This window comes from Crocuta crocuta, unplaced genomic scaffold, assembly GCF_008692635.1.
Source record: "Crocuta crocuta isolate KB4526 unplaced genomic scaffold, BGI_CrCroc_1.0 scaffold383, whole genome shotgun sequence".
Taxonomy (NCBI): domain Eukaryota; kingdom Metazoa; phylum Chordata; class Mammalia; order Carnivora; family Hyaenidae; genus Crocuta; species Crocuta crocuta.
This window is the reverse complement of record NW_027531897.1, coordinates 3,295,584-3,321,331: the sequence shown is the minus strand read 5'-3', so window position 1 is coordinate 3,321,331 and position 25,748 is coordinate 3,295,584. Positions and strand designations below refer to the sequence as shown.

The 25,748-nt window shown below is 39.5% G+C and overlaps 1 protein-coding gene across 1 annotated transcript in view; it reads right to left on the bottom strand.

The window, feature by feature from the left end:
• Positions 1 to 25,333, bottom strand: part of LOC144239519 (uncharacterized) — a 30,757-nt gene extending 5,424 nt beyond the window's left edge. The window contains exons 1-4 of the mRNA XM_077773603.1: positions 25,205 to 25,333; positions 20,923 to 21,047; positions 15,277 to 15,345; positions 9,540 to 9,593 (exon numbers count right to left, since the gene is read on the bottom strand). Coding sequence (XP_077629729.1) covers positions 9,540 to 9,593; positions 15,277 to 15,345; positions 20,923 to 21,047; positions 25,205 to 25,333 — 377 coding nt within the window. The remainder of the gene's footprint in view (positions 1 to 9,539; positions 9,594 to 15,276; positions 15,346 to 20,922; positions 21,048 to 25,204) is intronic.
• Positions 25,334 to 25,748: the final 415 nt, after the last annotated feature.

The window sequence follows — 25,748 nt, the reverse complement described above, 5'->3', positions numbered from 1 at the left end:
GACCAGCAGCTAACTTGGAACAATCTCTAAACTTTATTAATTACCAAGTTCTATTTGATTGTCCAGTTTGGTGCCGGTCTCTGACGAGTAGTGCATTCTCAGACGCAGCTGTTGTTTCTGATGGCGTTGTTGTCTTTGCATGCTAAAATGGTTAACGTTGTCCTTAAATGACTGCATGGAGAGCTGCTCTGTCTTTCTGATTACAATAGCATCTATGTCTGATCTTAGACAAGCCATGCTTATATTCAGGGACCTACTGATTGCACTGGGAGAGTCCATCCTGCCATTCTGTTATGTGCGCTGTGCCACTGACACATATTTTTTTTTAAAGCTGAAAGCCATGAAGGTAATAGACAAGGTCTCACATCCTGAAAAGGCTCAATGTTGCTTTTGTTTCCAGTGCCTATTACCTCTCTGGAAGACACTTGATTAAAATACAATGTTATTGGGCCTAAGGTTTCAGGTTAATCCCTTGGTGAGAGTTAGTTTTCTTTAGNGTGATTGCTTGGCTCCTTTCAGAAAAATGGGGCCACAAAACAATCCTACCCTGTAGTTTAATTCCACTGTAGACTCTGGAGCTAATCCTCTTCTTAAACCAGGGAAATCACAGAACCCGGGCTAGTAGTTCCTTGGTGTCCACAAAATAGTTGCTGTATCTGGTCCCCTTCTGTTACTGCAACTTCCCAACAGGACTGGACATTGGTCTTCCTTTTTGTGACCAAGTCTCTTTATTCCTTCCTAGTCTCGTCTCTGTATATATCCCTTTCTTTAGGGTTCCAGACTTTCCTACCTCACTCCCAAATCTCAGGAAATGCCCTCTACCCATCCTGAATGCCCCTGCCTGGGACTGTGTTCTGTGCCACTGTGTCCTCATGTCCTCCAACCACTAGAGAAAATGCAAAGTCTCCCCTCCCTACACTCTTTCCCAAGGAAAAGGAGCTCACATGTAAACTGGCCAACATACTTGGGCTATATAATTTACATGGTGTGTGTGTGCGTGTATGTGTGTGTGTGTGTGTGTGTGCACGCGCGTGCACGCGCATGCATATGTGTGGTGGAAGGAAGGAAAGGAAAATGGGAATAAAAATAAATAAGTAAAATAAGTTTTTTCTACTTCATTTTGAAGTGTAACATAAAGGATAGAAATTTAAAAAAACCTTTTTTTAATGTTATTTACTGGAGAGAGAGAGAGTGCAAGTAGGGGAGGGGAAGAAAGAAAGGGACACACAGAATCTGAACCAGGCTCCAGGCTCTGAGTCGTCAGCACAGAGCCTGACATGGGGTTCAAACTCACGAATGACAAGATCATGACCTGAGCTGAAGTTGGACACTTAATCAACTGAGCCACTCAGGTACCCCCATAAAGTACAGAAATTTTAAATGTATACTTTACTTTCATGAATTTTTATATATTGGATACATTCAGGTAACTCTTACCCAGATCAAGATACAGAACATTCCTCACAGCCCAAAAAGAGGTCTTGAATCCCTTTTCAGGAAGTACCTACCACCCCCATCAGCGTGTACCCAGAGATAACTACTATTCTGACATGTCACCATATGTTAGTTTTGCTGTTCTTGAACTTGATACAAATGATATCATACAGTATGTGGTTTGTTTTTTTTTAATCTGGCTTCTTTTGCTTACTGTTATGTCTGTGCTATTCATTCCTGTTAGTCTGTGTTCTTCTAATTGGTTCATTTTCTTTGGGTTAATCTGCCCTTGGCTCATTTCACCATTTGATTTGTGAAACCAATATTTAATCCTGGACATAGAGGAGAGAGTAGGTCAGAGGAGGAGCAATCTCTGTGGCTTTCACACAATCTGCACAGAGGTAAGACACAAGGTTTTATGTAGGCTTTAGGACCAAAGTCCTTAGTAGTGACCTTCCTGAAGCACTGCGGTGGACACCTGCATGGTGGCCAAACTTCCCATCTTGCCTCGATTAGTGCTGTGTTCCATTTATCTTTGGCATCTTCCTTATTATATTCCTCTGAATATGATGCTTGCCTAGGGTTCTCCCCAGTCATGTGATCTGTGAATGCCTAACTACAGATCTGGCTAATTCCTAACCCATTCACTGTTCTCACTCCTAACTGAGGAGTAAAAGAGTAGAGCTGGTTTAGGACAAATCCACTATTAATCTTTCACAGAGCAAGTCCTACTGATGGGGGAGAGGGAGGCTTTAGCATTCTTACTGTCGACAAAGGACAACATTAATTTAGTGTAAAATTTATTATCTCATTGATATCAGCTCTCTTGCTAGTCTTCCAAAAGATGCATTAACTTTCTGACACTTTGTTCTTTTTCTGTGTGTAAGTAATTAATTGATGTCCTGGTACAAAACTTTGTATCCTTTCTATTCTGTGCATTTAAACACTTAGTTTAACTTTTTTATGTTTATTTACTTATTTTGAGAGAGACAGAGACAGTGTCAGTGAGGGACGGGCAGAGAGAGAGGGAGACCAACCATCCCAAGCAGGCTCTGCACTGTCAGCACAAAGCCCCATGCGGGACTCGAGCCTACAGACCTGTGAGATCATATCCTGAGCTGAAATCAAGAGTCAGACACTTTACTGACTGAGCCACCCAAGCGCCCCTTAAACACTTAGTTTAAATGTTAGACTCTCATTTTATAAGAAAATACTATGGATCTACTCTTCGTCTGCTCCCTGAATCCACAACCCCCCTCAAAGTAGAGAGAAGAAAGAGACAACATGAGTCTTCTGGTGTCCCCCATTAATCCCTGAGTTCATCTTTGGTACAATCTTCCTGGAGCTTTTACTGCACAAACACTGCATTGTCTCCTAATCACCTATTTTCTTTTCCCAGTAAATAACCTGTCCTTTCTATTATTATCTTCTTCTGAAAAGGTTTGTGATTCCTCTGCTGCTTACCTATGGAGGAAAGTGGGGCAGGGAGAGATCAGTTGTGGGTATGTGTGTGCGTCTCCAATGAAACTCTAGTTATTGTTGACTTTTATTACTACATTTCAAAGAATCCTTCACATTCCATTCTTGTCCTGATACTGATGCTGTCACAGATTTTAGAAAGAACATGGCTTATCTATGTCCAAGTTTTATTTATGCATCTGTCTTCCTCATTAGGTTAGCCTTCCCAGGAGAGCATTATGCTTGATACATAGCAGCTTCTCGGTAAATGACAACTACGTCTATCAGCAAAGAGGCTGTTGTTATTGACAAAGTTATTGACGAGTATAGTCCACAGGACTCATTCACTCTTTACCCCTGCTTGGAAAACTAATTGGTGCTCTCTGCTGATGGTACCCATTTACCACTTGATTCATAATCACCCGAAAGGAAAAATTAATTCTGTTTGATCAGTATGACTTTTCTTGACACAAAGTCAATTATAGAAGTTAGCCTGGTGAAGATCTTGTTTTTGTTTGTTTGTCTTCATAAAGGGCTTAGAACTTCAAGAAGGAGTGCAACACAAGCTCAAACCACACAGTCTGAGCACCGATGGTGCACCCGACTCTGGGAATACAAAGGTGGTGAGGAAGAGATCCCTGTTTTCACGACTAACTGACACACTGGCATAAATGACCTAAACTTGACTTGATGTGGTAAGTGTGGTAATGAAAGGAGGAGACAGTGCTGTGGTGACAGAGTGGTGAGGGCCAGCTCAGCCTGGAGAATCTGTAGACCCCACATAGACATGGCCAAAGAAATGGGCAGGGGCACCTGGGTGGCTCAGTCCGTTAAGCATCTGACTTCAGCTCAGGTCAAGATCCCACCATTACTGAGTTCAAGCTCAGAGCCTGGAGCCTGCTACAGATTCTGTGTCTCTCTCTTGGCCCCTCCACAGTTCATGTTCTTTCTCTCTCTCTCTCTCTCAAAATTAAATAAACATTTTAAAAAATTTAAAAAGAAAGAAATGGGCAGAGAGGAAAATTGACCATAGCAGGATTCTCTCTAACCAGTACTCAGTTTGAATACTCTGGGAAGTGGACCCTCAGACAGAGCTTACTGTCTGGGACATTTACCAGGGGAGGAGAGAAAGAAGGATTCAGCAGAGGGGATGAACTGCAAGTTGCAATGCAAGTCTCAACCAATTCCCTGGGAAGCTCTGAAGCTTAAATAATCTTTCAGAGCTGTCCCACGTGGGGCCACATGAGCCAGGCCTTTATATCTTCACCTCAGCCATTCACTGGGTATGGACTACCCCAGAAGGATGTGACCTTGGGTAGCGTAGATTTCTGCAGCCAAGGCCATCCCTTCAGGAACTGACAGCTTAAGGCTGTCTGTCAGCTGCATTCTCAGATGACCCCTTTTGCTTCGTGTATGTCCCTCAGGCCTCTCTTCCTGAGAAGGGGGAGGCTAGGAGAACAAACTACACATACTAATTGCTGAGCCCATACTAATACATAATGGCCTGCAACTAATACACAATGCACCTCTCCTTCCCTGATGATTCTGGAATGCTCTCGCTCTCAGATAGCATCTCTGCTGGTTTGGGTGGCGTAGCTGGGGCACGACCATTCCTGAGAGGAATGGGCCCCTTATCTCCGTGTCCTTCTCAGACTACAGATCCTTATCTCTCTCTCATCTATTTCCATCACTATTTGGCAAGGGCGAAACTAGAGGTACCCAAAGTAGATCACCTGAGTTCTACAACATGTTCCTCCAGGCCTCCATTGTGTAATAGTGGCCCTACCTCCTCTTGATGATCAAGGTCAATTATTCCTGCCTGAATAAAGATTCAAGTTTGCTGGTCCCTTAACACAAGAAGCTCGAAATGCTCATGGACAGCCTACTTATGGTTCAATGGGGGTTCTTATTATTTCCCTTGGGGAAAATCGTTTCCCTTTGGGGACTGAAATCTCTAACCCTAAAGAGCCTAATGTAATGGAAATGGGCAGCACAAATTCCCTAGGTGGGTTACTGGAATGATGGTAAATAGACTCATTCCTGCCTTGACTTTTTGGCTTCCAGTCTCATGAATTTTATCTACTGGGACACTACATCCGGGAGGATGCCACCTCATCCTTATAAACTGTTGACTCTGAGCTGGCATTTAATCATGTCTTAAGCAAGCCATTCCAATCTCTATCTGGCCAGTAGCTTCTGGTTGGCATGGTATGTGATAACACCAGGAGAATCTCATGGTCATGGGTCCACTCTCACATTTCCTTTGCTGTAAAATGGCTCCTCGGTCTGATGGCTATTTTGTGGGATCCCATGTTGGTGGATCACATGTTCTATAAGCTCTTGGAAAGTGGTGCTAACAGAAGCTCTGTAGGCAGAAAAAGCTAACATAAAACAGGAATATTTGCCTATTACCATCAGAAAAAACAAATTAATGGAAGGATTCCAGTGTATTCAATTCTTTTTTTCTTTAATTTTTTTTTTTTTTTANNNNCGGCCATGTTGCCCATTTGGCAGTGACACTCTTGATCAGACTCAGTAAATGATAACCCGTGCAGTTGGGCTCATACACAACCTCCATCTTTCTCTATGGCTCTGTCCATGTGCCCATGATGCCAGCACTGGAGTGGCCAATGACAGAGCCAAGCCATTTTGTCTTTTTAGTTATTTAGTGCCTCTTTCATGATGATTTCTCCCTAGTAGGTGCTGATATGTGAAAGAGTTCTAGCAATTCTTCACATTCTATGCCAACTCTCATAGGTTCATCCACAAATATATATGCTACTTAATGAGAAACCCTCTCACGACACCAAAAATCAATCATTTCCATTTAACCTCTGGGATCTCATTATTCAGACTTTCCCCATCTAACCTTCAGATAACTTTCCCCACAAGGACTACCGTCCGACTGACAGCAGAACTAAGTGTCAAGACTCTTCTCAACCGCTTTTAGAAAAAGACAACATTTAAGCTTGCTCTCCATAAAAGGTCAGTAATTTTTTACTTCCACCTGTCTTCAAATATTCTAAGACCTCTGTCCCTAATGTTATTTACCTTTGAGGAATGTTAGGCTGTGTTTTAAGATTTGATTTTTAGAATGTGTAACTTGGCAGGACAGGCAAAAGTTTTCTGTCTTCAGGGATTAATAGCCATTACAGAAAGGTGAACGCAAAACAAAGCATTCTTATTCTGAGGGATGATTGTCATGATTGTCAACATGAATTATTAAGCCATTCAAAAAATATTGCAAATTGACGCCTTTAACTTGGGAAAGATCTTTCATATTCTGTAAATATCTCTAACATTAAAAGGTATTAAAATGTTGGTATTAAATTTCATTACTGAAAGCTAGTCTCCCACCTTCATTTAGTCCATGAGTAAAGGATGAAATTATTTCTGACACCTACAATAAAAAATATATTGTTGCTGCATAAAGAGTTGTTATTAGAAAGAAGTTAACCAACCAGTTAGGCCTGTGGCAGTTGCATAAACAGGGCAATGTTCCTTGTTAATGCTAATATCCCACAAACCCTGTGGGCTCACAGGTACACCAAGTACAATACAACTTGGCTCATGGATTTATAAGGGCATTTCTGCCTAGTGATCTTGTTCTGATGTACAGCATGAAAGGTCTTAAGCTCTGCAAGAAGTCTTGGTCATCAGCATCTCCCCATTTTAGCTACTGTCACCAATTAATCACACAATCATGAATGCAAAACACTGATAAAGTTCAGTGTTACAGACCTTAAACAAAGTTATAAAGAACTTCCTGTGGTTGGTTCACTTCCTTCAAGGTTGGAGATAGTGTAGAAGTATATTTTGGTTCCTTTGTGTTTCATTTTTCCAGGATGCTTGACTTTGGACCATGAGTCACAGTTCTACCCCTCTTGTTCATACCTGCTCTTTCCCCCTTTTTCCCCCTCTTTGGTTGCTACATCCCATTCATACCCATGCGAGAGTGAAGGAAAGCCAAAGGAAACAAAAGAAAAGGCTCAGTTGAGCCAAGGGAGTACCTTGTACTAGAGAGAAGTGTCTACGTGCTATTTCATGACTTTCTCCAAAAAACAATACATATCTAGTGCTCTACCTGTATTATATTCTTCTACTCTCTGCTGTTGTTAGAAGTAAAAATGCAGTGCATGAATGCAGTTAACTGAAACCCACCTCACTGGACACTGCTGAATGTAACTGGTCCTTTGTCAAATCAAAGGAAGGAATTAAGCATCAGTTCTCTGTTTAAGCTAATAGGCTTAGTTGAGGAGGAAACTGTTCTTCTTGACAGAAGATTTTCAGCTAATAAACGTGCAAGCAATGATAAGATTATAAAATAATCACTTGAAACCCCTGAAATAACTGATTCAGGCAAAAATCGTCAATGGTTGATAGCATTATTTTTTTTAAGTTTATTTATTTTGAGAGAGAGACAGCGTTCATGGGAGGGGCAGAGAGAGAGGGAGTGAGAGAATACCAAGCAGGGTGTGCACTGTCAGCACAGAGCCGGATGCGGGGCTTGAACTCACCAACCATGAGATCATGACATGAGCCAAAGTTGGTTGTTTAACCGATTGAGCCAGCCAGGCACCCCAATCCTCTGATAATCTTAGCATCACCAATTGCAGAACAACCACACATTGTGGGCCTCCTCGTACCATGTCATAGGAAGCTCATAGTGTCTCCTATGAAGTGTTCTTGCAGCACTAACTTTTTAAANCCTCTAGAGTTAACTTCCATTCATAGCAAACATGGGAGATAGAGAAGTAAGTTAAATGGTGCCACAGAGAAGCAAACAGATAATTTCAGAATGTGGGCCTTCTTTAGGGTAGCTTACCTGGGTTCTGCAACTAGTCAAGACCAGTGCATGGAGAAGAGGGAAGTGGCTACTTAAGGGAAGGCTGCACCACAGCCAGATGCCATGTGTTTTGATTATGATTGGAACAAATCAACTATGAAAAAAGTTTTTTAAAAAATAATCTGAGATGGGGCACTTGGGTGACTCTGTTGTTTAAAGCGTCTGGTTCTTGATTTTGATTCACTCAGGTCATGATCTCACGGTTGTGGGACCGACCCCCGTGTCAGGCTCTGTGCCAGGTATGGAGCCTGCTTGGGATTCTCTCTCTCTCTCTCTCTCTCTCTCTCTCTCTTTCTCTCTCTCTCTCTCTCTCCTCTCTCTCCCTCCCTACACTCTCAAGATAAATAAATAAACATTTAAAAAATAATCTGAGAAACTTTATTAAGGAATGGATTTTAGGTCATATAAAGGCATTATTGTTAAAATTTTGATGCAGTGATGGCATTATGACTATGATTTAGAAGTTCCTATTTTTAGAGATTCATAGGTCAAGTGCGCAGGGATGAGATGACTTCATGTCTAAGACGTACTTTTTGAAAGTTCAGCAAGGGCAAACACAGGGACAAATAAATGTTGCAAAATCTTTATAATTATGTGATTATGATGATATGTAATTATAGTCAGAACGATGGGTATATGGGAGTTTATTGTAGTATTCTTGCTATGCTTATGTGTGTTTGGAATTTTTTTATACAAATTCCAAATGAGAGAGATAGAAGGTAAATAGCAAGAGCATATACTGATTTGGGAGGACATGTAAACACTGTAAAACCTAAGAACCAAAGTTTAGACAACGTTAACTTTTTATAGGAGATCACAGGTTTCAAATATCCCATTATGGAGGAAAAAGCATTTCATGGGAAAATGATGCAATGAAGTGTGTGTGTGTTTGTGTTTATATTTCTAATTCCTTAAATAGCAAACAACAAATCTTGTCTTTATATACATATACATATGTATATATATATATTAATGCTTATTTATTTTATTTTTGAGAGAGAGACAGAGGGAGAGCATGAGCAGGCAAGGGGAAGAGATAGAGAGGGAGACAGAGAATTCCAAGCAGGATCAGAACCTGATGTGGNCCTGAGCCAAAACCAAGAGTCAGATGCTTAACTGACTGAGCCATCCAGGCGCCCCACAAGCAACAAATCTAGTCCTTAGCAAAATGATAAAGTTCCTATAGCCAGTACAGGTTCCTAGACAGACAACCCACATGCAATATATGAGATATATCTTAATCTCACTGCATTTTTAAAAACTCCCAAATATCTTTATTTACATTTTTAAAAATTTTATTCATTTTTGAGAGACAGAGGGCAAGCAGGGGTAGGACAGAGAAAGTAGGAGACATAGAATCCAAAGCAGGCTCCAGGCTCTGAGCTGTCAGCACAGCCTGATACGGGGCCCGAACTCACAGACCGTGAGATCATGACCTGAGTTGAAGTTGGATGCTTAACCGACTGAGCCACCCGGGTGCCCCCCAAATGTCTTCATTTAAAAATAACCCTTAATAGTTATTGCCAATGTAAATACCAAACATAGACATATACCCTAGAACAAATGTGTTATTAGTTCACTGTAACTGTGTACATGGAGATTCAGATGTACCAAACCAGACAAGAATTGGTTTGGTACCTTGCCCTACATGACCAAATGCCAGATCCCCGGGAATGAGAAGACCTGAGATTCATCCCTCCCCTGCCGCTGACGTATTGTATGACCTTGGGCATGTTCATTCACTTCTCTTGGCCTTGTTCCCCCTTCTACTGAATGTGCATAATATTTTCCATCTACTTACCTTGGGGAAATGGTGAGGACTAATGAGAAAACATCCGTGAAGGGCTTTGAGCTCCTTAGGAAAAAAAATATCGTTTCAGTACTATGGTGTATGACGTTCTTATTTTGACAGAAAACCACACAAGGCTTCTGATTTGTAGATAACAAACCAAGCTTTATAATCATCAACAAACACCATGTAGATCACATTTCTTAACAAGGAATGCTGTCCAAATAACTTTTCAATTGGACTCAGATTCAATTCGCATTTAAACCTCATAGTTTTCATTAGAAAGCCTGTGTAAATTGCAATTAAGCAGAGTTTTGCAAGATTTCAGCTATTCACTTAAAAGTATGAAATGAAAGGTTTTAAAACCCTGAATTCTAGTTGGATGTGACTGTTGTAAATTCTGATTTTAATTGAGATAACCACATGGGAGCAGAATAGTTTAAAATTAGTAATTACTTTAATTTTAGTTCTTAAACAAAATTACTGTCTAATCCCCCATTGTATAGGAACAGTAAAAAAATTAAAGTGTCCAGGGAATAGATTCCCTAGCTAGATCACTGACAGCAAGGTTATTTCTACGTTCTTCCTCAATTAAGGAAATAGAATATATAAGAAATACATTGTAATGTATCAACAAATCATTCTGGGCACTGAAATGCTGAAAAGCACAAACACATGGTCTTACTTCAAGTAGGAGAGGTTAAAAACAGAATTTTTTCTTTCCCTTTTAACTCCTCCTTCCTCAGTCTATAAACTGAAGAATATTTAAATAAAGTCATTCACTCGCTTAGAACCATCCAGTGGCTTCCCAGTGCACTGTTTATTAAACTTAAACTCCCAAGCACAGGCTGACGGCCTTGCTCAGTCAGCTTCTGCCCACTTCCTTGTTTTCATTTACAGCCATGCCTTCCCTGTTCACATTGCTTTTGCTTCTGTTCCTTGAGCTTGCAGATTTATTCTTTGCACTCGCTACCCCTTCCAACATGATTCTTCCTTCATTTCTTTACATGCCTACCTCCTTTTCACTCTTCACATCGCAGCTTTCTTCTTCAAAGAGGCCCTTGCTGACCCCTATTGTAAGCAGACATCTCCCTAACCCCCCATCACATCATCCTCTTTTGACATCATAACATTGATTGCTTTCTGATTTTATCTTCTTGATTTATTTGTTTGCTTGTTGTCTGACTCTTCTACTCAGCAGGGGTATGTATCGTCTCCTGTTCACCTCTGTTTCTGGCATATTCCCATAGAAATATTCTAACTATTCAACCCATTCGTCCTTCTTTTGCCTATTTTTCTGGAATCTAAGTTTGAAACCATCTAATCCCTGGAAGAGTACTCCAACAAGTAAAAGAATAGCAAACTCACTTTCCCTAGTTTATAACCCATTTGAAAGATGAAATTGCTTCTATTGGAATCAGGGATTGGAGGCTTTTTACAAGCCACATGCCTCAGACTCTTGAGGAAACAGCTGGCTTTAGAGTCAGTTAAATCTAGGCCAGGCCCTCTACCAAAACTAAGAGTGTTGATTTTCTCCAGTCTGGCCTAGGTCTGCAGGTGTACGTGCTACCCAAGCAGTCAGAATAGCTCAAGCTTTGCTTGTAAATGGTCTAATAGCCAGGGAACCTGTTACTTCTGTAACTTCATTCATTAGTTCAACAAATGTTAATTGAGGATTTTCTGGTTCTAGAACTTTACTAGATTCTTTAAAAGACCTTTACAAGGTCACTTTAGGAGAGGTGTAAAAGTAAATGAGACCTTGTATTTACCCTTAGGGAGCTAACAATCTAAGAAATAAACAAAAAATTAAAACACAGGGTAAGTGAGGAGTGTAATGGGAATATAGCAAGGTGCCTTACTCAATCTAGAGCAAGAATGATGATGGGAAGGCTTCCCAGGGAACATGCCACTTACAGTGAGATCTGAGACTGAGTGTAGCTGATAACCAGTATCAGGTGAATGCAGAGAAGCCAGGTGTTCTAAGTGATGGGCGTAGTATATGCAAAGACCAGGAAATAATAGAGCACACAAAAAGAAGCTCATTGTGGCTACAAGATTTGGGGAAAGGGGAGGTGGGAGAAGCTGTAACCATAGAAATGAACAGGGGCCAGATCATGAAACTCTTATAAAACCAGATTGAGAAATGTGGACTTAATTCTGAGGGCAGTGGACAACCAATACATCATTTGTCGCACGAGAGTGACATGATCCGATTTGTGTACCTGATCACTCTTGCTACAGCGTGCAGACTGGATCTTCAAGGACAGAGACCAAAGGCAAGGAAGTGATTTAGAAGCTTTTTGCAGTAATTGAAGTGAAAAATGTTAGTAGTCTAAACTGTTAGTGGCAATGGCGATAACGAGAAGTGATTTGAGATGTGTTTAGCAAGTAGAATCAACAAGGCTTGGCATTTGGATATGGGGGATGATGAACAGGGATGGGCCAGAGATGACAGGTCGCTGGCTTGGGAAATTAGGTCAATAGTGAGGCCATTCACCCAGGTAGTAAATTAAAGAGAGAGAAGGGTATGGGAAGAAGATAAACTGTGAATACAGAGCACTGAGATGTTTGTAGTACATTTTTTCATTCATTTATTTATTTTCAGAGATGAAGAGACTGTGTACACACATGTTCACAAGTGCACATGAGTCAGGGAGGGGCAGAGAGAGGGAGAAAGAGAATCCGAGGCAGGCTCCTCCCTGTCAACACAAAGCCCAATTTGGGGCTCAGTCTCACAAAGTGTGAGATCATGACCGGAGCCGAGATCAAGAGTCGGACACCAACTGACTGAGCCACCCACAAGCACCTCACTTCTGGTATATTTAAATTGATATATTTATCTGGCAGTTGGTCATCTGAGACGCAAGAGGAAAATCTGTCTGCGCAAGAGATGTCAAACTGGGAGCCATTGCCATCGAGGTGGTAACTGAAGCCGTGAGAATGGATAAGATCTACTGTTCTTCATGGAGCGGAGTAGAAAAAAAACAATCAACTGATTTTTTAAAAAGCAATTGATTTTTCAACGATTGAAGCAGTGTATCATTACTGCTATTAGAATATAGAGGTTTTAGGGGCTCCTGCATCACTCAGTTGGTTAAGCGGCCGACTTCAGCTCAGGTCATAATCTCAAGGCTCATGAATTCGAGCCCCACATTGGGCTCTGTGCTGGCAGCTCAGAGCCTAGAGTCTGTTTCAGATTCTGTCTCCATCTCTCTGCCCCATCCCTGCTCATGCTATGTCTCTCTCTCTCTCTCTCAAATATAAANTAACTGCTGGAAGGTCAGTGTCAGAACGCAGGGTCAAGAACCTAACATCAGGAAGTGCTGGCTGTGAACAATTTCAGGAATCGAAAGGGAGGGGAACACCACTAATATTTCAGAGAAGAAAGTCGCATCAAGATATCTTTGATTAACATTATTATTCTAATTCAAGATAAGTGGGGGGAGTTTTGCTTTTCAAAAGTAATATAAGAGAATATCTAATTACTTCCAACAAATTGAGTGACCATATAGTGAACAGGTGAGGAAATTGTATTTTGGGGAAATTCTATATTCCTGATTGAGGGAGCTCAAGCTGCTTCCCATGTTTCTTTGACCTAATGAGCCTTTTAACAAGTGCTTTAAGATGTACAAATTTTTATTGTACTGGCTATTGCTCCTGGAGTTTTACCTCTGTCCATTGCTTCTAAAAATTCAGCACCCCTGCAAACCAGTATAGCAGCTCTCAGGCAAACTATCAAGAAATGAAGTTAACTTTGCTTTACCAATTTTCCAAGACGTTTGTTCAAACTTTTATAAAGGAAAAAAATGCATAAAATCTGGAGACTTTTTTGTTTGGGTAAGAAATGCTACAGAAGAAAAGGCATAATAGATAAAAATGTGAGCTGTGTTGTTGTTTTCTCAGGCATCATGAACATGAGAAGGATGTAAGAGCATTTACGGAGTATCTACTTGCTCCACCATTACCTAATTTAAATAAATAGACACAAAATACAGTACCATCTGCAGGCTGTTGCAAACTGATTTCTGTCATGTCCCATTTGTATCAGATGTGCAGTTATGTTAGAGGCCCTAATTCATGTTGTGAATGTCCTAAAGCAGGCAATTGTAGAATAAGACAAAACTTGGTAGCCACACAAGTTTGAGGACTGTGTAAAAGTTTTCTGTACAATTACATCCAGAAAGAAGAATGGCATTCCTCTGAAAAGACCAGAAACAGAGCCATTAATACCAGGTTCATATGGAGACAGTATGTCCCCCAAAGTTAAGACAAGAGTGTATTGATTCATTTCATAAATTGAGAACTTAGAGTTTTTAAACATCTGGAAGAGAAGCAAAAGATATGTTAAATACATCAGACCTATTTTTAAAGCTTACTAATTCTTGTTAATTATATGAAAAATATAGCTCTACCCCTTGTAGAAACGGGGAAAAAAATGAAAGAAAACAAAAACTAACCATAATCCAACATCCCACCAACCTTAATATTTTGCTGTTTCCTTCCCTTCTTTTCTCCAAGTATCTATGTTTATGTATATGTGTATTTAAAACATAGTCTTTCATATTACAGCCTATTTGATATTGTAGTGACTCTTAAGATTGTTGGTTACATGAATTTCCTATTTGCTGTTTCCCTGAAAAGGAAGAAAAATGTTTCAAACCTTAAAATTGAGGAACTATAGGGGTGCCCGGCTGGCTCAGTCAGAAGAACATGTGACTCTCACTCTTGGGGTTATAAGATTGAGCCCCACATTGGGTGCCGAGATTACTTAAGAACAAGAATCTTTAAAAATGGGGCACCTGGGTGGCTTAGTCAGTTAAGCTTCCAACTCTTGATTTCAGCTCAGGTCATGATCCCAGGTTTGTGGGATTGAGCCCCACATCAGGCTCCACACTGAGGGTGGAGCCAACTTAAGATTTTCTCTCTCTCTGCCCCTCTGCCTCACTCCCCTAGTTGCTCTCTGTCAAATACATAATAAATAAAAACAAATACAGAGAAAATAAGATTGTCCTATTTGGTAGTAATGACTTGCCTGGCAGGAACCATGAAAAAGAGGGGGATCTTATCAGTTTAATTTACTGAATTGTGTTAATATAGTTTTGTTCATGAATATTGTCTTTATTGAATTCCTGGAAGGAAGGCATTAGAATATTTCCTTTGAGTTGAGGGTATGTTTATATCCAGGATACACATTAATAAGATTGGCTCTGTGGTTAGAGAATTTTATAATATAAGAATACCTGCACATCTAATTTCTTTGATTAGGACTTTATTAAATTTTCCTGAAAGTCACCTTGCTTGCCACCATTCTTTCTCTTACAGCTCCTGCCTCTGCATAAAACACTCTGAACTAATCTCTTTTCAGTTTATAGTATTTTATCCTCTTGTGAGCAAGTGCCTTTACCTCTGAATAAAATGGTATGAAATTCATTTCTTATAAAATCATTCATTATAATTTCTCATTTTTTTAATTCTTTTTTTAAAAGATTCTNGAGAGAGTGAGTGCAAGTGGGAGAGGGGCAGGGAGAGAGGGAGAGAGAGAAACCCAAGCAGGCTCCATGCTGTCAGTGCAGAGTCCGAAGTGGGGCTCAAACTCACAAACTGTGAGATGATGACTTGAACCAAAATCAAGAGTCAGATGCTTAATCTACTGAGCCACCCAGGTGCCCCAACATTTAAGAACTTTTTAGGAATCTGTGACCTAAAGTGTTTTGTAAATACCGTAACAGGTAGATTAAGACTAACTCACCAATTGTTCTGCCACGGTCTCATATTTCCAATCCTTTTGCTCTTTGTTCGGTACACTTCTTGTTCCAGGCTAGTCAAACAGAAAACCCTTTACTATACCCACGATTCTCTTCTGTGCACCCCAGCTGCATCATGTCAAACAATCTTCCATTGTGTCCCAGAAAATCATTTCTATCTCATTCTTCAAAATATTTTTAAAAACCAACCTCTTCCAAGAAATTGACCCTAAAACACTCTAACCTTTGGAAATAATTTAAAGTGACTCAGAATGTGGTGGAATCCTGGCCTTTGTTTTATTTTTGCCCTATTTACCCTCAAATCTGAAGCCAACTTTTCCTATGCATTCTTCAGTTTCAAAAGACAGTACATTCTCTGAGATCTTGTCTTTTGCAACAACCTGGATGGAACTCGAGTGTATAAATACCATATGACTTCACTTGTATGTGAAATTTAGGAAACAAAATAGATGAGCAAATAAGGAAAAAGAGACAAACAAAACATCAGACTCTTACATACTGAGAACAAATTGGTGGTTGCCAGGGAGCGAGGGGATGGGGAGGGGTGAGACAGATGAAGAAGATAAAGAGGGCACTTATCTTCATGAGCCCTGAGAAATGTATAGAATTGTTGAATCATTATATTGTAAACGTGAAACTAATGTAACATTGTATGTTTATTATACCTCAATGTAAAAAAGAAAAGAAATTCAGTACATTCTCTTCAGTGTGTAAACATGAGTAACATAGATTCCTCTTTATGGTTAAGTTCTTCCTCCCATCAGATCCAAAGTGTCCCTTAAAGCTTCCAGCCATTTGTATTTCCTCCTAATAAAATGAGATTAACCCTTCCCTTATCTGCATGACAGCTGTTCAAATGCCGAGCACAATTATGCCTACCACATACCATTTCCTTTTCTTGTCCATAATAAACTCTTCCAGCTAAGATCAAATGTTACATGTGGTATGTTTTCCAGATATTTCATCATCTTGTTTGTCCTTAGCTTATCACTATCTGCCTTACCAACATTCATCACCAAATATGAAGTTCCATCTTAGAGTAAACATTCCAAATTAGTAGAACCCAGAGCTTGATCCAGGCCAGGATTTTCAGGCTGGCTGTAGGAGTGGACCTTGCTGGTTTCAGTCTGTGAGGTATAAGCAAAATACCTGATGGCCACTTCCAATTTTAGTGTGAACCAGAAGTAAGGGACAATTCAAAATGTCAGGTAAGGGGAACAAAGGGCAAAACTGGACCTGAAGCAAAACATTAGTCATCCAGAGTGGTTAAATTGTAATATTTTAATGCGTTCTTGTTAGTTGTCTATATGGGGTGAAGCCTACATATTTCCTGGACAATAAAACACAAGAACACAGAGATAAGGAGCTGAATCTTTTTACATCATCCTCTCTGAGACATCGGTCAAGGAGAGAAAAGTGAAAGATGCTAAGCTATTTTGACCAGAGTTTGTATGGCTTTGAATGGGATATTCTGTGTTGATTAACAGCCTCAGAAGGTTTTTGCCTTTTAACTAGTGCATCACTCTGTTGGGCTCGGCTGTGATTATGGTCAGGTCTGTCGTATGAACTGTGGCCATTAGCAGGAAACAATTCTTTCCTTGTGTGATTTATTTTTTCCTCTTAAATTCAGGAATTTATATTTATCCCTATTAGAATTCCTTTTCTAAGCATTCTACCTGGTTTAGAACTTAAGCACTTTGATGTTGAACTGCCCAGGCTTAGAACTAAGTTCATCCATTTTCTGGCTATCTGACATTGGGCAAACTGTTTTACCTTGTTAATATTTTCTTACATAACATTTTTTTGTTACTAACCATATTGGCTTTGTCTCTAAGTTAGTAATGTGACATCTCTCATGTCAGGCATTGTGTTAGATATACAATAAATATCTTTCTGGGGAGTTCGTTGAATTGACTAATAAAATTGTTGCACACACTAGTTAAAGTAGTTTAAAGAATCAACCCCTGGACACATCTCTCTCTCTCTCTCTCTCTTTTTTTTTTTTTAATGTTTATTTGTCTTTGAGAGAGAGCAGTCAGAACACAAGCAGGGGAGGGGCAGAGTGAGAGGGAGACACAGAATCTGAGACAGCCTCTGGACTCTGAGCTGTCAGCACAGAGACCAACGTGGGGCTCAAACTCACAAACTGCAAACTGAGCCGGGGTCGGACACCTAACCGACTGAGCCACCCAGAAGTCCCATGGACACTTCTCTTAACTCTAACTTTTTCTCTAAGTGGATAAATAGGTAGATCTCTAGATCTCTAGATCTCATCTCAAGAGTATGATTGTTGAACCTGATATAAATACAAGTTACTAAACTTTTCTCAGTCCACAGGCACATCTGTTTAACTTTTTTGTTAAATGCTTCACAGTGAGCACACAACAGAGTTCAATGCCCAGTCAGTACTATTAATGGAAAAAGAAGAAGAAACACAGCTAACATATACATTTTCTCTAAAGAATGTACCCTTTCAGCCTGTATTTTCTTTTCAGAGAATCAATTGTTTTTAATAATTCTAAATGAAAGCAACCCACCAGTAGATAAATTGTGGGGTATTAACTTATTGGAATAGTACCTGGCAATTAAGAAAAGTACAAATTACAGTACCTGGATGAGTCTCGCCAAGTAATGCCAAGTGAGAGAAGCCAGACACGAAATAACACACATTCTATTATTCCACTTAAATAAAGTACAAAAACAGGCAAAAGTTATTGATGCTGTTACAAATCAGCCTAGTGACTATCCTCGAGGGAATACGTGAATAGAAGGGTTCCTGTAGAGGTCTAGCCTGTATTTTGTACTTATTCATGTACCGTGCCACTGTCAACACTTGAGACTTTCTGACAGAAATAGAGTTTTGTCTAGAAACTACACACAAAACACATAAAAGAGGCTAAAACATACTTTGCCTAAATGGATCAGAAACACTATGAAATACATGTTTCAGTTAGAAGTGATTACTCCATCTTTTTGAAAATCTTTACTCATCAGATCTATAGCTTCTCAGGCTCAATATGTTTGTTGGAGCTGGGTTGCCTGACCCAAGCGTCTGGCAGACTTTCTGCTAGACCAGCTGTCAATGAATGAAAAACAAGAAGCTCTCAACTGGACCACGTGTGTCAAGTCATTCAGTTCTATAAAAGGAATACTTGATTTGATCATCAGTGGCTGGGGTCTGGCAGCCGGAAGGTGACTGCAACCATGTCCTGTATTTATATCAACCTCAATCCCTCACTGTCTACCACTTAAGAATCTTGGTTCCAATAAGATGCTCTCAGCCTTAGATTTAATTTCCATAAATTACTTGTTTATTATCTACACTGCAGATTATCTGCAGTAAATTTTCTTTGTCCTGGATCAACTTCTTCTTGTGTTCTTTCATGCCATTTTCCCTACCACCCAGCTGGTGTGTGCCAGCAGAAAAGACAAATGAATTTTACTGTTGGTGTAAATCAGGGGTGCCTGGGTGGCTCAGTCAGTTTAGCACTGACTTCCGCTCAGGTTATGATCTCATGGTTCATGGGTTCAAGTCCCATGCCGGGCTCTGTGCTGGCAGCTCAGAACCTGGAGCCTGTTTCAGATCTGTATTTCTCTCCCTATCCCTCCCCTGCTTGCACTCTGTCTCTCAAAAATAAATAAATGTAAAAAAAATTTTAAATATATTGGTGTAAACCAGTGGTTTTCTGCTGGCACTGATTTTGGTCCCCAGGGGACATTTTTGGTTGTCACAACTGACATCTGGTGATAGAAGCCAGAGATGCCGCTAACATCCTACAGATCAAAGGGTGCCCACAATAAAAAATAATCAGCTCCAAAATATCAGTAGTCTTAAAGCTGAGAAACTTTGGCCTACAGAAAGATAAAGTAAGGATGCAATTTACAATTAACATATATTTTTCAAGTTCAGAAATGAGTGAGTTGGGGGTTATCTTCTGTTTTGGATTCTCTACTCCACAGCTTCTCTTCATGGACAAGATAATGGACATTGAATATACATTCCTTGTGTGTGTCTTTCACTGATAAATACCCTTCTTCATAATTTTTGTTTAAATTTATTATTTATTTTGAGAGAGAGAGAGAAAGAAAGAGAGAGAGAGAATGAGTAGGGCAGAAGCAGAGAGAGAGAGGAAGACAGACAGAATCCCAAGTGGGCTCTGCACTGACTGTTCGATGTAGGGCTCGAACTCAGGAACCACGAGATAATGACCTGAGCAGAAACCAAGAGTCAGATGCTTAACTGACTGAGACACCCAGTTGCCCTGACACTCCTTCTTTTCAAATGGGAATGTCTAATGCTGGTCATTTGTACCATGGCTAAGGGAATATTTGTGGACAGTAGAAATTTATGTGAAGAAATTTATCATAGTCTTAGCTAAAAGTGTGGAAAATATTGCCAATGTCAAATTTTTTGTGCTCCAAGAGGTTTAAGCCTCAGGATTTTTTGGTTTCTGCATGTTCACCCAATTTTTATATATTCTTTCTATACCTCAAAAGCCTATTTCATTATCCTCCTTTGACCCTGATTAACTGACTTACTTGCCTGCTCAACCATCAGTTCTGCAAGACTGGGCAAATTCTTGGCGTGAAACTTGCTTTCTCATTCTCAAACTAAAAGTATTGTTAATATTGATAAATTTTAATTGCTTTTCACACTTCTATCAAGAGTGGCCTTGTTATGCTCTTAAATTTACATTTGTCTCAACAGCTCTGGAAATAGCATTCTTTCTTTTAAATGAATAACTTACATTTTATTTGGGAAAATTAAGTCAGTACAATCCGAAGTTATAAGCAGGCTTCCTGTAGAGACGCTTTTCACTTTGTGGCTGTTCGTGTGCAGCTCAAACTCTAAGTAGCTTCCAGCATCCCGAACTTGAGTCTTCAGTGTCTAGAGGGTCAACTGAAAGGGCCCAAGAAATGTGCCCTTATTAATAGTCCATCTAGGAGTGGGGCCACATGTCTGGTTCAGAAGTGAAATTCATAACAGCATCCAAAAGAATGGATTGATTCCAGTATTCTTGCAGGAGCTCTAAGCCATGCCAAAAGACCATAGTGGGCCCCAGTTGTACCAACTCTTAACCAGAACTCACTCCTGAAACTTTGGAGAACAAAGAAGTAAGGCATGGGTCGTAGGAGCAGCAGGCTATGGTAGGAGTATACTAACAAAGTATACTTCAAGCTTCTAAATTAGAAGAATGTGAAAGGTGACTATGTTTTTTAAAGTCAGGCCCAACCCAACCCTGATCTTCTCCCCAGACCCTGAAGACTCTAAACATGCTGGGTTTGGGGTGCCTGGGTGGCTTAGTCGGTTAAGCGTCCGACTTTCGCTTAGGTCATGATCTCGCAGTTCGTGGGTTTGAGCCCCGCATCGGGCTCTGTGCTGACTGCCAGCTCAGATCCTGGAGCCTGTTTCAGAGTCTGTGTCGCCCTCTCTCTCTGACCCTCCCCTGCTCACACTGTCTCTCTCTCTCTCTCTCTCCTAGAAATAAATAAAAATATTTTAAAAAAATAAAATAAAAAATAAACATGCTGGGTTTGGAAAGATAATTGTGTGATTTCTCCCCAGCATTTCCAGAAAGCTGCTGACCTCATCTTGGAAAAATGGACTCAAAAGTCATCCTAACTTGTACCTTCCTGTTGACTCTGTCTCTGGCTGAAATGGAACAAATGTACCATAATCATCATTATTTGACAAGGCCACGAAACCAGTACGAATAATAATCGCAGGAATGATTTCTATGGAAATTGAATTAACCTATTATTAAACATAGCAGAAACATGAAAGTTTTAAAGTAAACATGGTAGACATCTTAAGTAAGCTCATATCTGAAAAGTTGTGAAGGAATTTTTTATAACCACAAGGACGTTGTGTAACTCGTCCCTATATGGCAATTCAGACGTGGTATAAGCAAACTACTGAAATACGGTGGTGAGGAGCAGTGATTTGGTGTCAAACAGACCGTTGGTGAAATCCCAGTTTTGCTACTAAGCTGAGTAGCCTTTGACAAATGATTTAAACTTTCTTAGCCTCAGTCTCTTCATATTCAAAATGGAGATAATAATGGTTCCTTATGTCATGGACTTTTGGTAATATAAAATTATATCTTGTGTGTAAAATGTTTATTCAGTGCCTGAATAAATATTACGTTATTTTAATCTTTCTATGCAACGAGCAAATAATAATGTTTTGGACATCTGTCTAAAGCACATGACTGAAGGGGTGCCTGGCTAGCTGAGTTGGTAGAGCATGTGACTTTTGATCTTGGGGTCATGAGTTTAAGCCCCACAGTGGGTATAGAGATTACTAGAAAAATAAAATAAACAAAAAAATATAACTGAAGTATCATCGTACTTAGTGAATTTCATTTAATACTAGGTAGTGTGAAGGAACTTTCTCTACCTTCTTTATTTTTTAAAAAAGTTTATTTATTTATTTATTTTTTTTATTTTTTATTTTTTTGAAAGAAAGNTGGAGAAGGCGGGGGGGCAGGCAGTCTCCATGCTGTCAGCACAGAGCCCAACACAGGGCACAAGGCTTAATCTCACACACCGTGAGGTCATGACCTGAGCAAGAGTCCAACACTTAACCAACTGAGCCACCCAGGCATCCCTATTTTATTTTATTTTTTAAAGTTTATTTATTTATTTTGAGAGAGAGAGAGAGAGATGTGAGTGGAGGAGCAGAGAGAATCCCAAGCAGGATCCACACAGTCAGCATGGAACCCTACTTGGGGCTTGATCCTGTGAACCATGAGATCATGATCTGACCCAAAACCAAGAGTTGGAGCCACCCAGGCATCCCTACTTTTATTATTTATTGTGGTGAAATATACATAACAAAAAACTTACTATTTTAACCATGTTAAGTGTACAATTCTCCAGTATTAAGGACATTCCCAGTGTTATGTAACCATCACCAATGTCTATTTCAGAACTTTTTCATCAACCCAAACAAAAATTCTATACCTATAACAATAATTTGTTATTCATCTAGTCAACTTAAATGACTATTTTATTATTTTTCTATACAAAGAACAGCACATTTCCCTTTAATATTATGCAAGTATATCATAAATGTAGTAAATAAGAAAATAGAGATAAAGATTAAAAATTGAAATTAAACATTGAAACTTCATTCTTCACCAGTAAATACATTGATATTTTGGTATGTCATGTCACTGCTCTTTATTTTGTCTTGAAAAAATATATATACAGGGGCACCTGAGTGGCTCAGTTGGTTAAGCGTCCAACTTCCTCTCAGGTCATGATCTTGCAGTTCATGGGTTTGAGCCCCGCGNTCTCTCTCAGAAATAAATAAAACATTAAAAAAAATTTTTTTTAAAGAAAAAAATAAACAAAATGGAATCCTGTTACGAATCTTATTTTCTAACCACTAAAAAAAAAAACTCATTTAGGGGCATCTGGCTGGCTCAGTCTGTGGAGCATGCAACTACTATGAGTATAAAACTTTATTTAAAAACTAATATCTTAAAGAAAAAAAATCTTTAAACTAGGTAAGCACATTTCAGTAGAGATGGTAATAACCATGTAGGAGAGAAGCAGAGAGTACTTCTGCGATAAAAACAAGGCTTTGATGGGGGGGCCCTCGCTGGGTCAGTTGGTAGAACATGAGGACCCTTGATCTCCAGGTGGTATGTTTGGNAGCTTTGATGGGGAAGCAGTGAGGGGAGAAAGGCCAAAATGACTTGTTTTTATGACGACCACTGCATCTGAACACTAATTCTTCCTTAATCTACAGCTGTCATGATCCTAAGAATCACTGTAGCAATTCAGCCTGAGCCCTAACTGTCATTCATCACAGTCTCTCAAACTAACACAAACAAATGAAAATCTTTTAAAAGCATAACACTAAACCAAAACTAATAAAAAATGACCCTCTCAAAAAAAGAAATAAACGGGCGCCTGGGTGGCTTAGTCGGTTGAGCGTCCGACTTTCGCTTAGGTCATGATCTCGCGGTTCGTGGGTTCGAGCCCCGCGTCGGGCTCTGTGCTGGCTGCCAGCTCAGAGCCTGGAGCCTGTTTCAGTCTGTGACTCCCTCTCTCTCTGACCCTCCCCTGCTCACGCTGTCTCTCTCTCTCTCTCCTAGAAATAAATAAAACATTAAAAAAAAAAAAGAAATAGAGTAGTGGGGGAAAAAATGAAATGGCTTCTTTGAATGTATCTTGTTATATCATTTGGCCACGTAAAGTACATCAATATTGCACATACTCAAAAAATAAAATAAAAACGTTTTTAAAACAATCTATGAAAATTAGAAACAGACTGAAACAGATGAACCTAACCTGAACTGAACTGAATGAATGAATGGAAACAAATGAACTTAATATCAAGTCCCTAACACAAGGGACACAACAAAAAAATAATTATTTCGGGGGTACCTGGGTGACTCATTCGATTAAATATCTGACTCTTGACTTCCGCTCAGGTCATGATCTCATGATTTGTAACACTGATCCCCGTATCAGGCTCTGCTCTGACAGCATGGAATCTGCTTGGGACTCTCTCTCTCTCTCTCTCTCTCTCTCTTTCTCTCTCTCTCTCTCTTCCCTTTCCCTGCTTGTGCTCTCTTTCTCTCAAAATAAATAAACATGAAAAAAAAAGAAAATTATTTCAAGGGTGTACCTTAACAGAACATATTCTAAGAACAAACAGAAGTACAAAGAAATCATAAGCTGAATTCTGTATCTAATTGCTAGAGGCAATATTGATATTATTATTCTGAAACTATTTTAAACACTATAGATTAATGCAAATAAGTAATTATGTTGATCTTAGGAATAAAGATTTTCAGTGTAAGAGGAACATGTACAAAATCAAAGAATTTAAGAAAACTCCTGCTGGAATTACACTGTTAAAATGTTACAAAGTTAAATTTGAATTGGAAATACCATCAGCATTTTTTTCTTTTTCAAATTTACATGTTTCCTAGTACTATTATTGAAAAGGTCTAGGAGCAGTCACATCTCAGTGATCGAAGCAACAATCACCATTGAGTGAAACCATTAGTTAAAAGGCAGATGGGAACTTTACCCTGAGGGATAATAAGGCTATAAGCACCACTGATCGATCTTCGCACCTTTCAAAGTGAAACAACAGATATCATGTGCCTCCTGATGCGATGCATTATGAAGCACACAGCACTTACCCAGTATCCCTGTGGGAGGGAAAATGCTGACCCTGAATCTAATCAATTCTTTTGATCCAACTTTCATTTACAGTAAATACAGGGGATAAAGGAGCAAGTTAAGTGACACCACAAAAAAGCAAACATTCTTCAGACATTATCTGGTTTCTGCAACTAGTTAATGGGTTGCGGGTGGGGGGAAGGTCGGAGAAGTGAACTTTTTAGAGAAAAAGAGGCTAACGGGCACAATAACTAAATGCTGTATGTAGACATCGTTTGAATTCTTGTTCTGAGAACTATTAAAACACACTTTTGAAGCAATCAAAAAATTTGATTATGGTCTGAATATTAGATGATGCCAGAGAATTATTGTTGATTTTGTTAAGTTTGATGATGACATTTTGGTTATGTAAGAAAATGTTTATTTTTATAGATATTCATACTGAAGTATCATATGATACTTGACATAACACAGTGTCTGGGATGTGGGATAAAATTTGATCGAAGAAAAAAAAGAGAGCAGATGAAGCAAATGTGGCAAAAGTTTTAATGTGTTGAGTCTGGGTAATATACATTAGAGACCACTGTATAGTCTCTCTATTCTAGAATATATTTGCAATTTTTCAATACAAAAAAATTCTAAGTGAAAAAATATTTATATCTGTTTTGGTTACTACTGCTGTGTAACAGAGTACCTCAACATTTATTGGCTTAAATGCAATAAATATTATATCTCATATTTTCTCTGGGTCTGGGGAGGGTTTGCCTTTGCAGTTCCAGCCGTCGTAATTTCTTGTGTGATTATGGCTGCAGCTAGAGCAGATGTGGGGAGGGGGATGGCAAAGAGGGAAGGGAGGCTGGAAGAACTTGAGACTGGCCAGTCAGCCCTCTCCATTGCTATATACAGTCACAGGGCCCTTCTGTGTGTTCTTGCCTTGTGGGCTAATTTGACCTTTCTCATACAGGATGGCCTCAGGGAAGACAGAATGTTTAGTTGGTAGCTGATGTCTTCAAAAGCGAATCTTTCAGTGGACAAAGTAGGAGCATATTGCCTTTTGCATCCTCACCTGGGAAATCACATAGTATCATCTCTGTGCTCCCTCAATTGAAGTAGAATCAAATGTTGGCCCATTTACAAGGACAGAGTTCAAAGACTACACTTTTAATGAGAGGGACATCAAAGAGTTTGTAGGTTTATTTTTAAACTATCCCACCATCCCACATATCTGCTGAACAGTCCCCAACTCAAATAATCACAAAAGAATTGGGGTGCTGGGGTGGCTCTGTCAGTTAAGCATCTGACTCTTGAT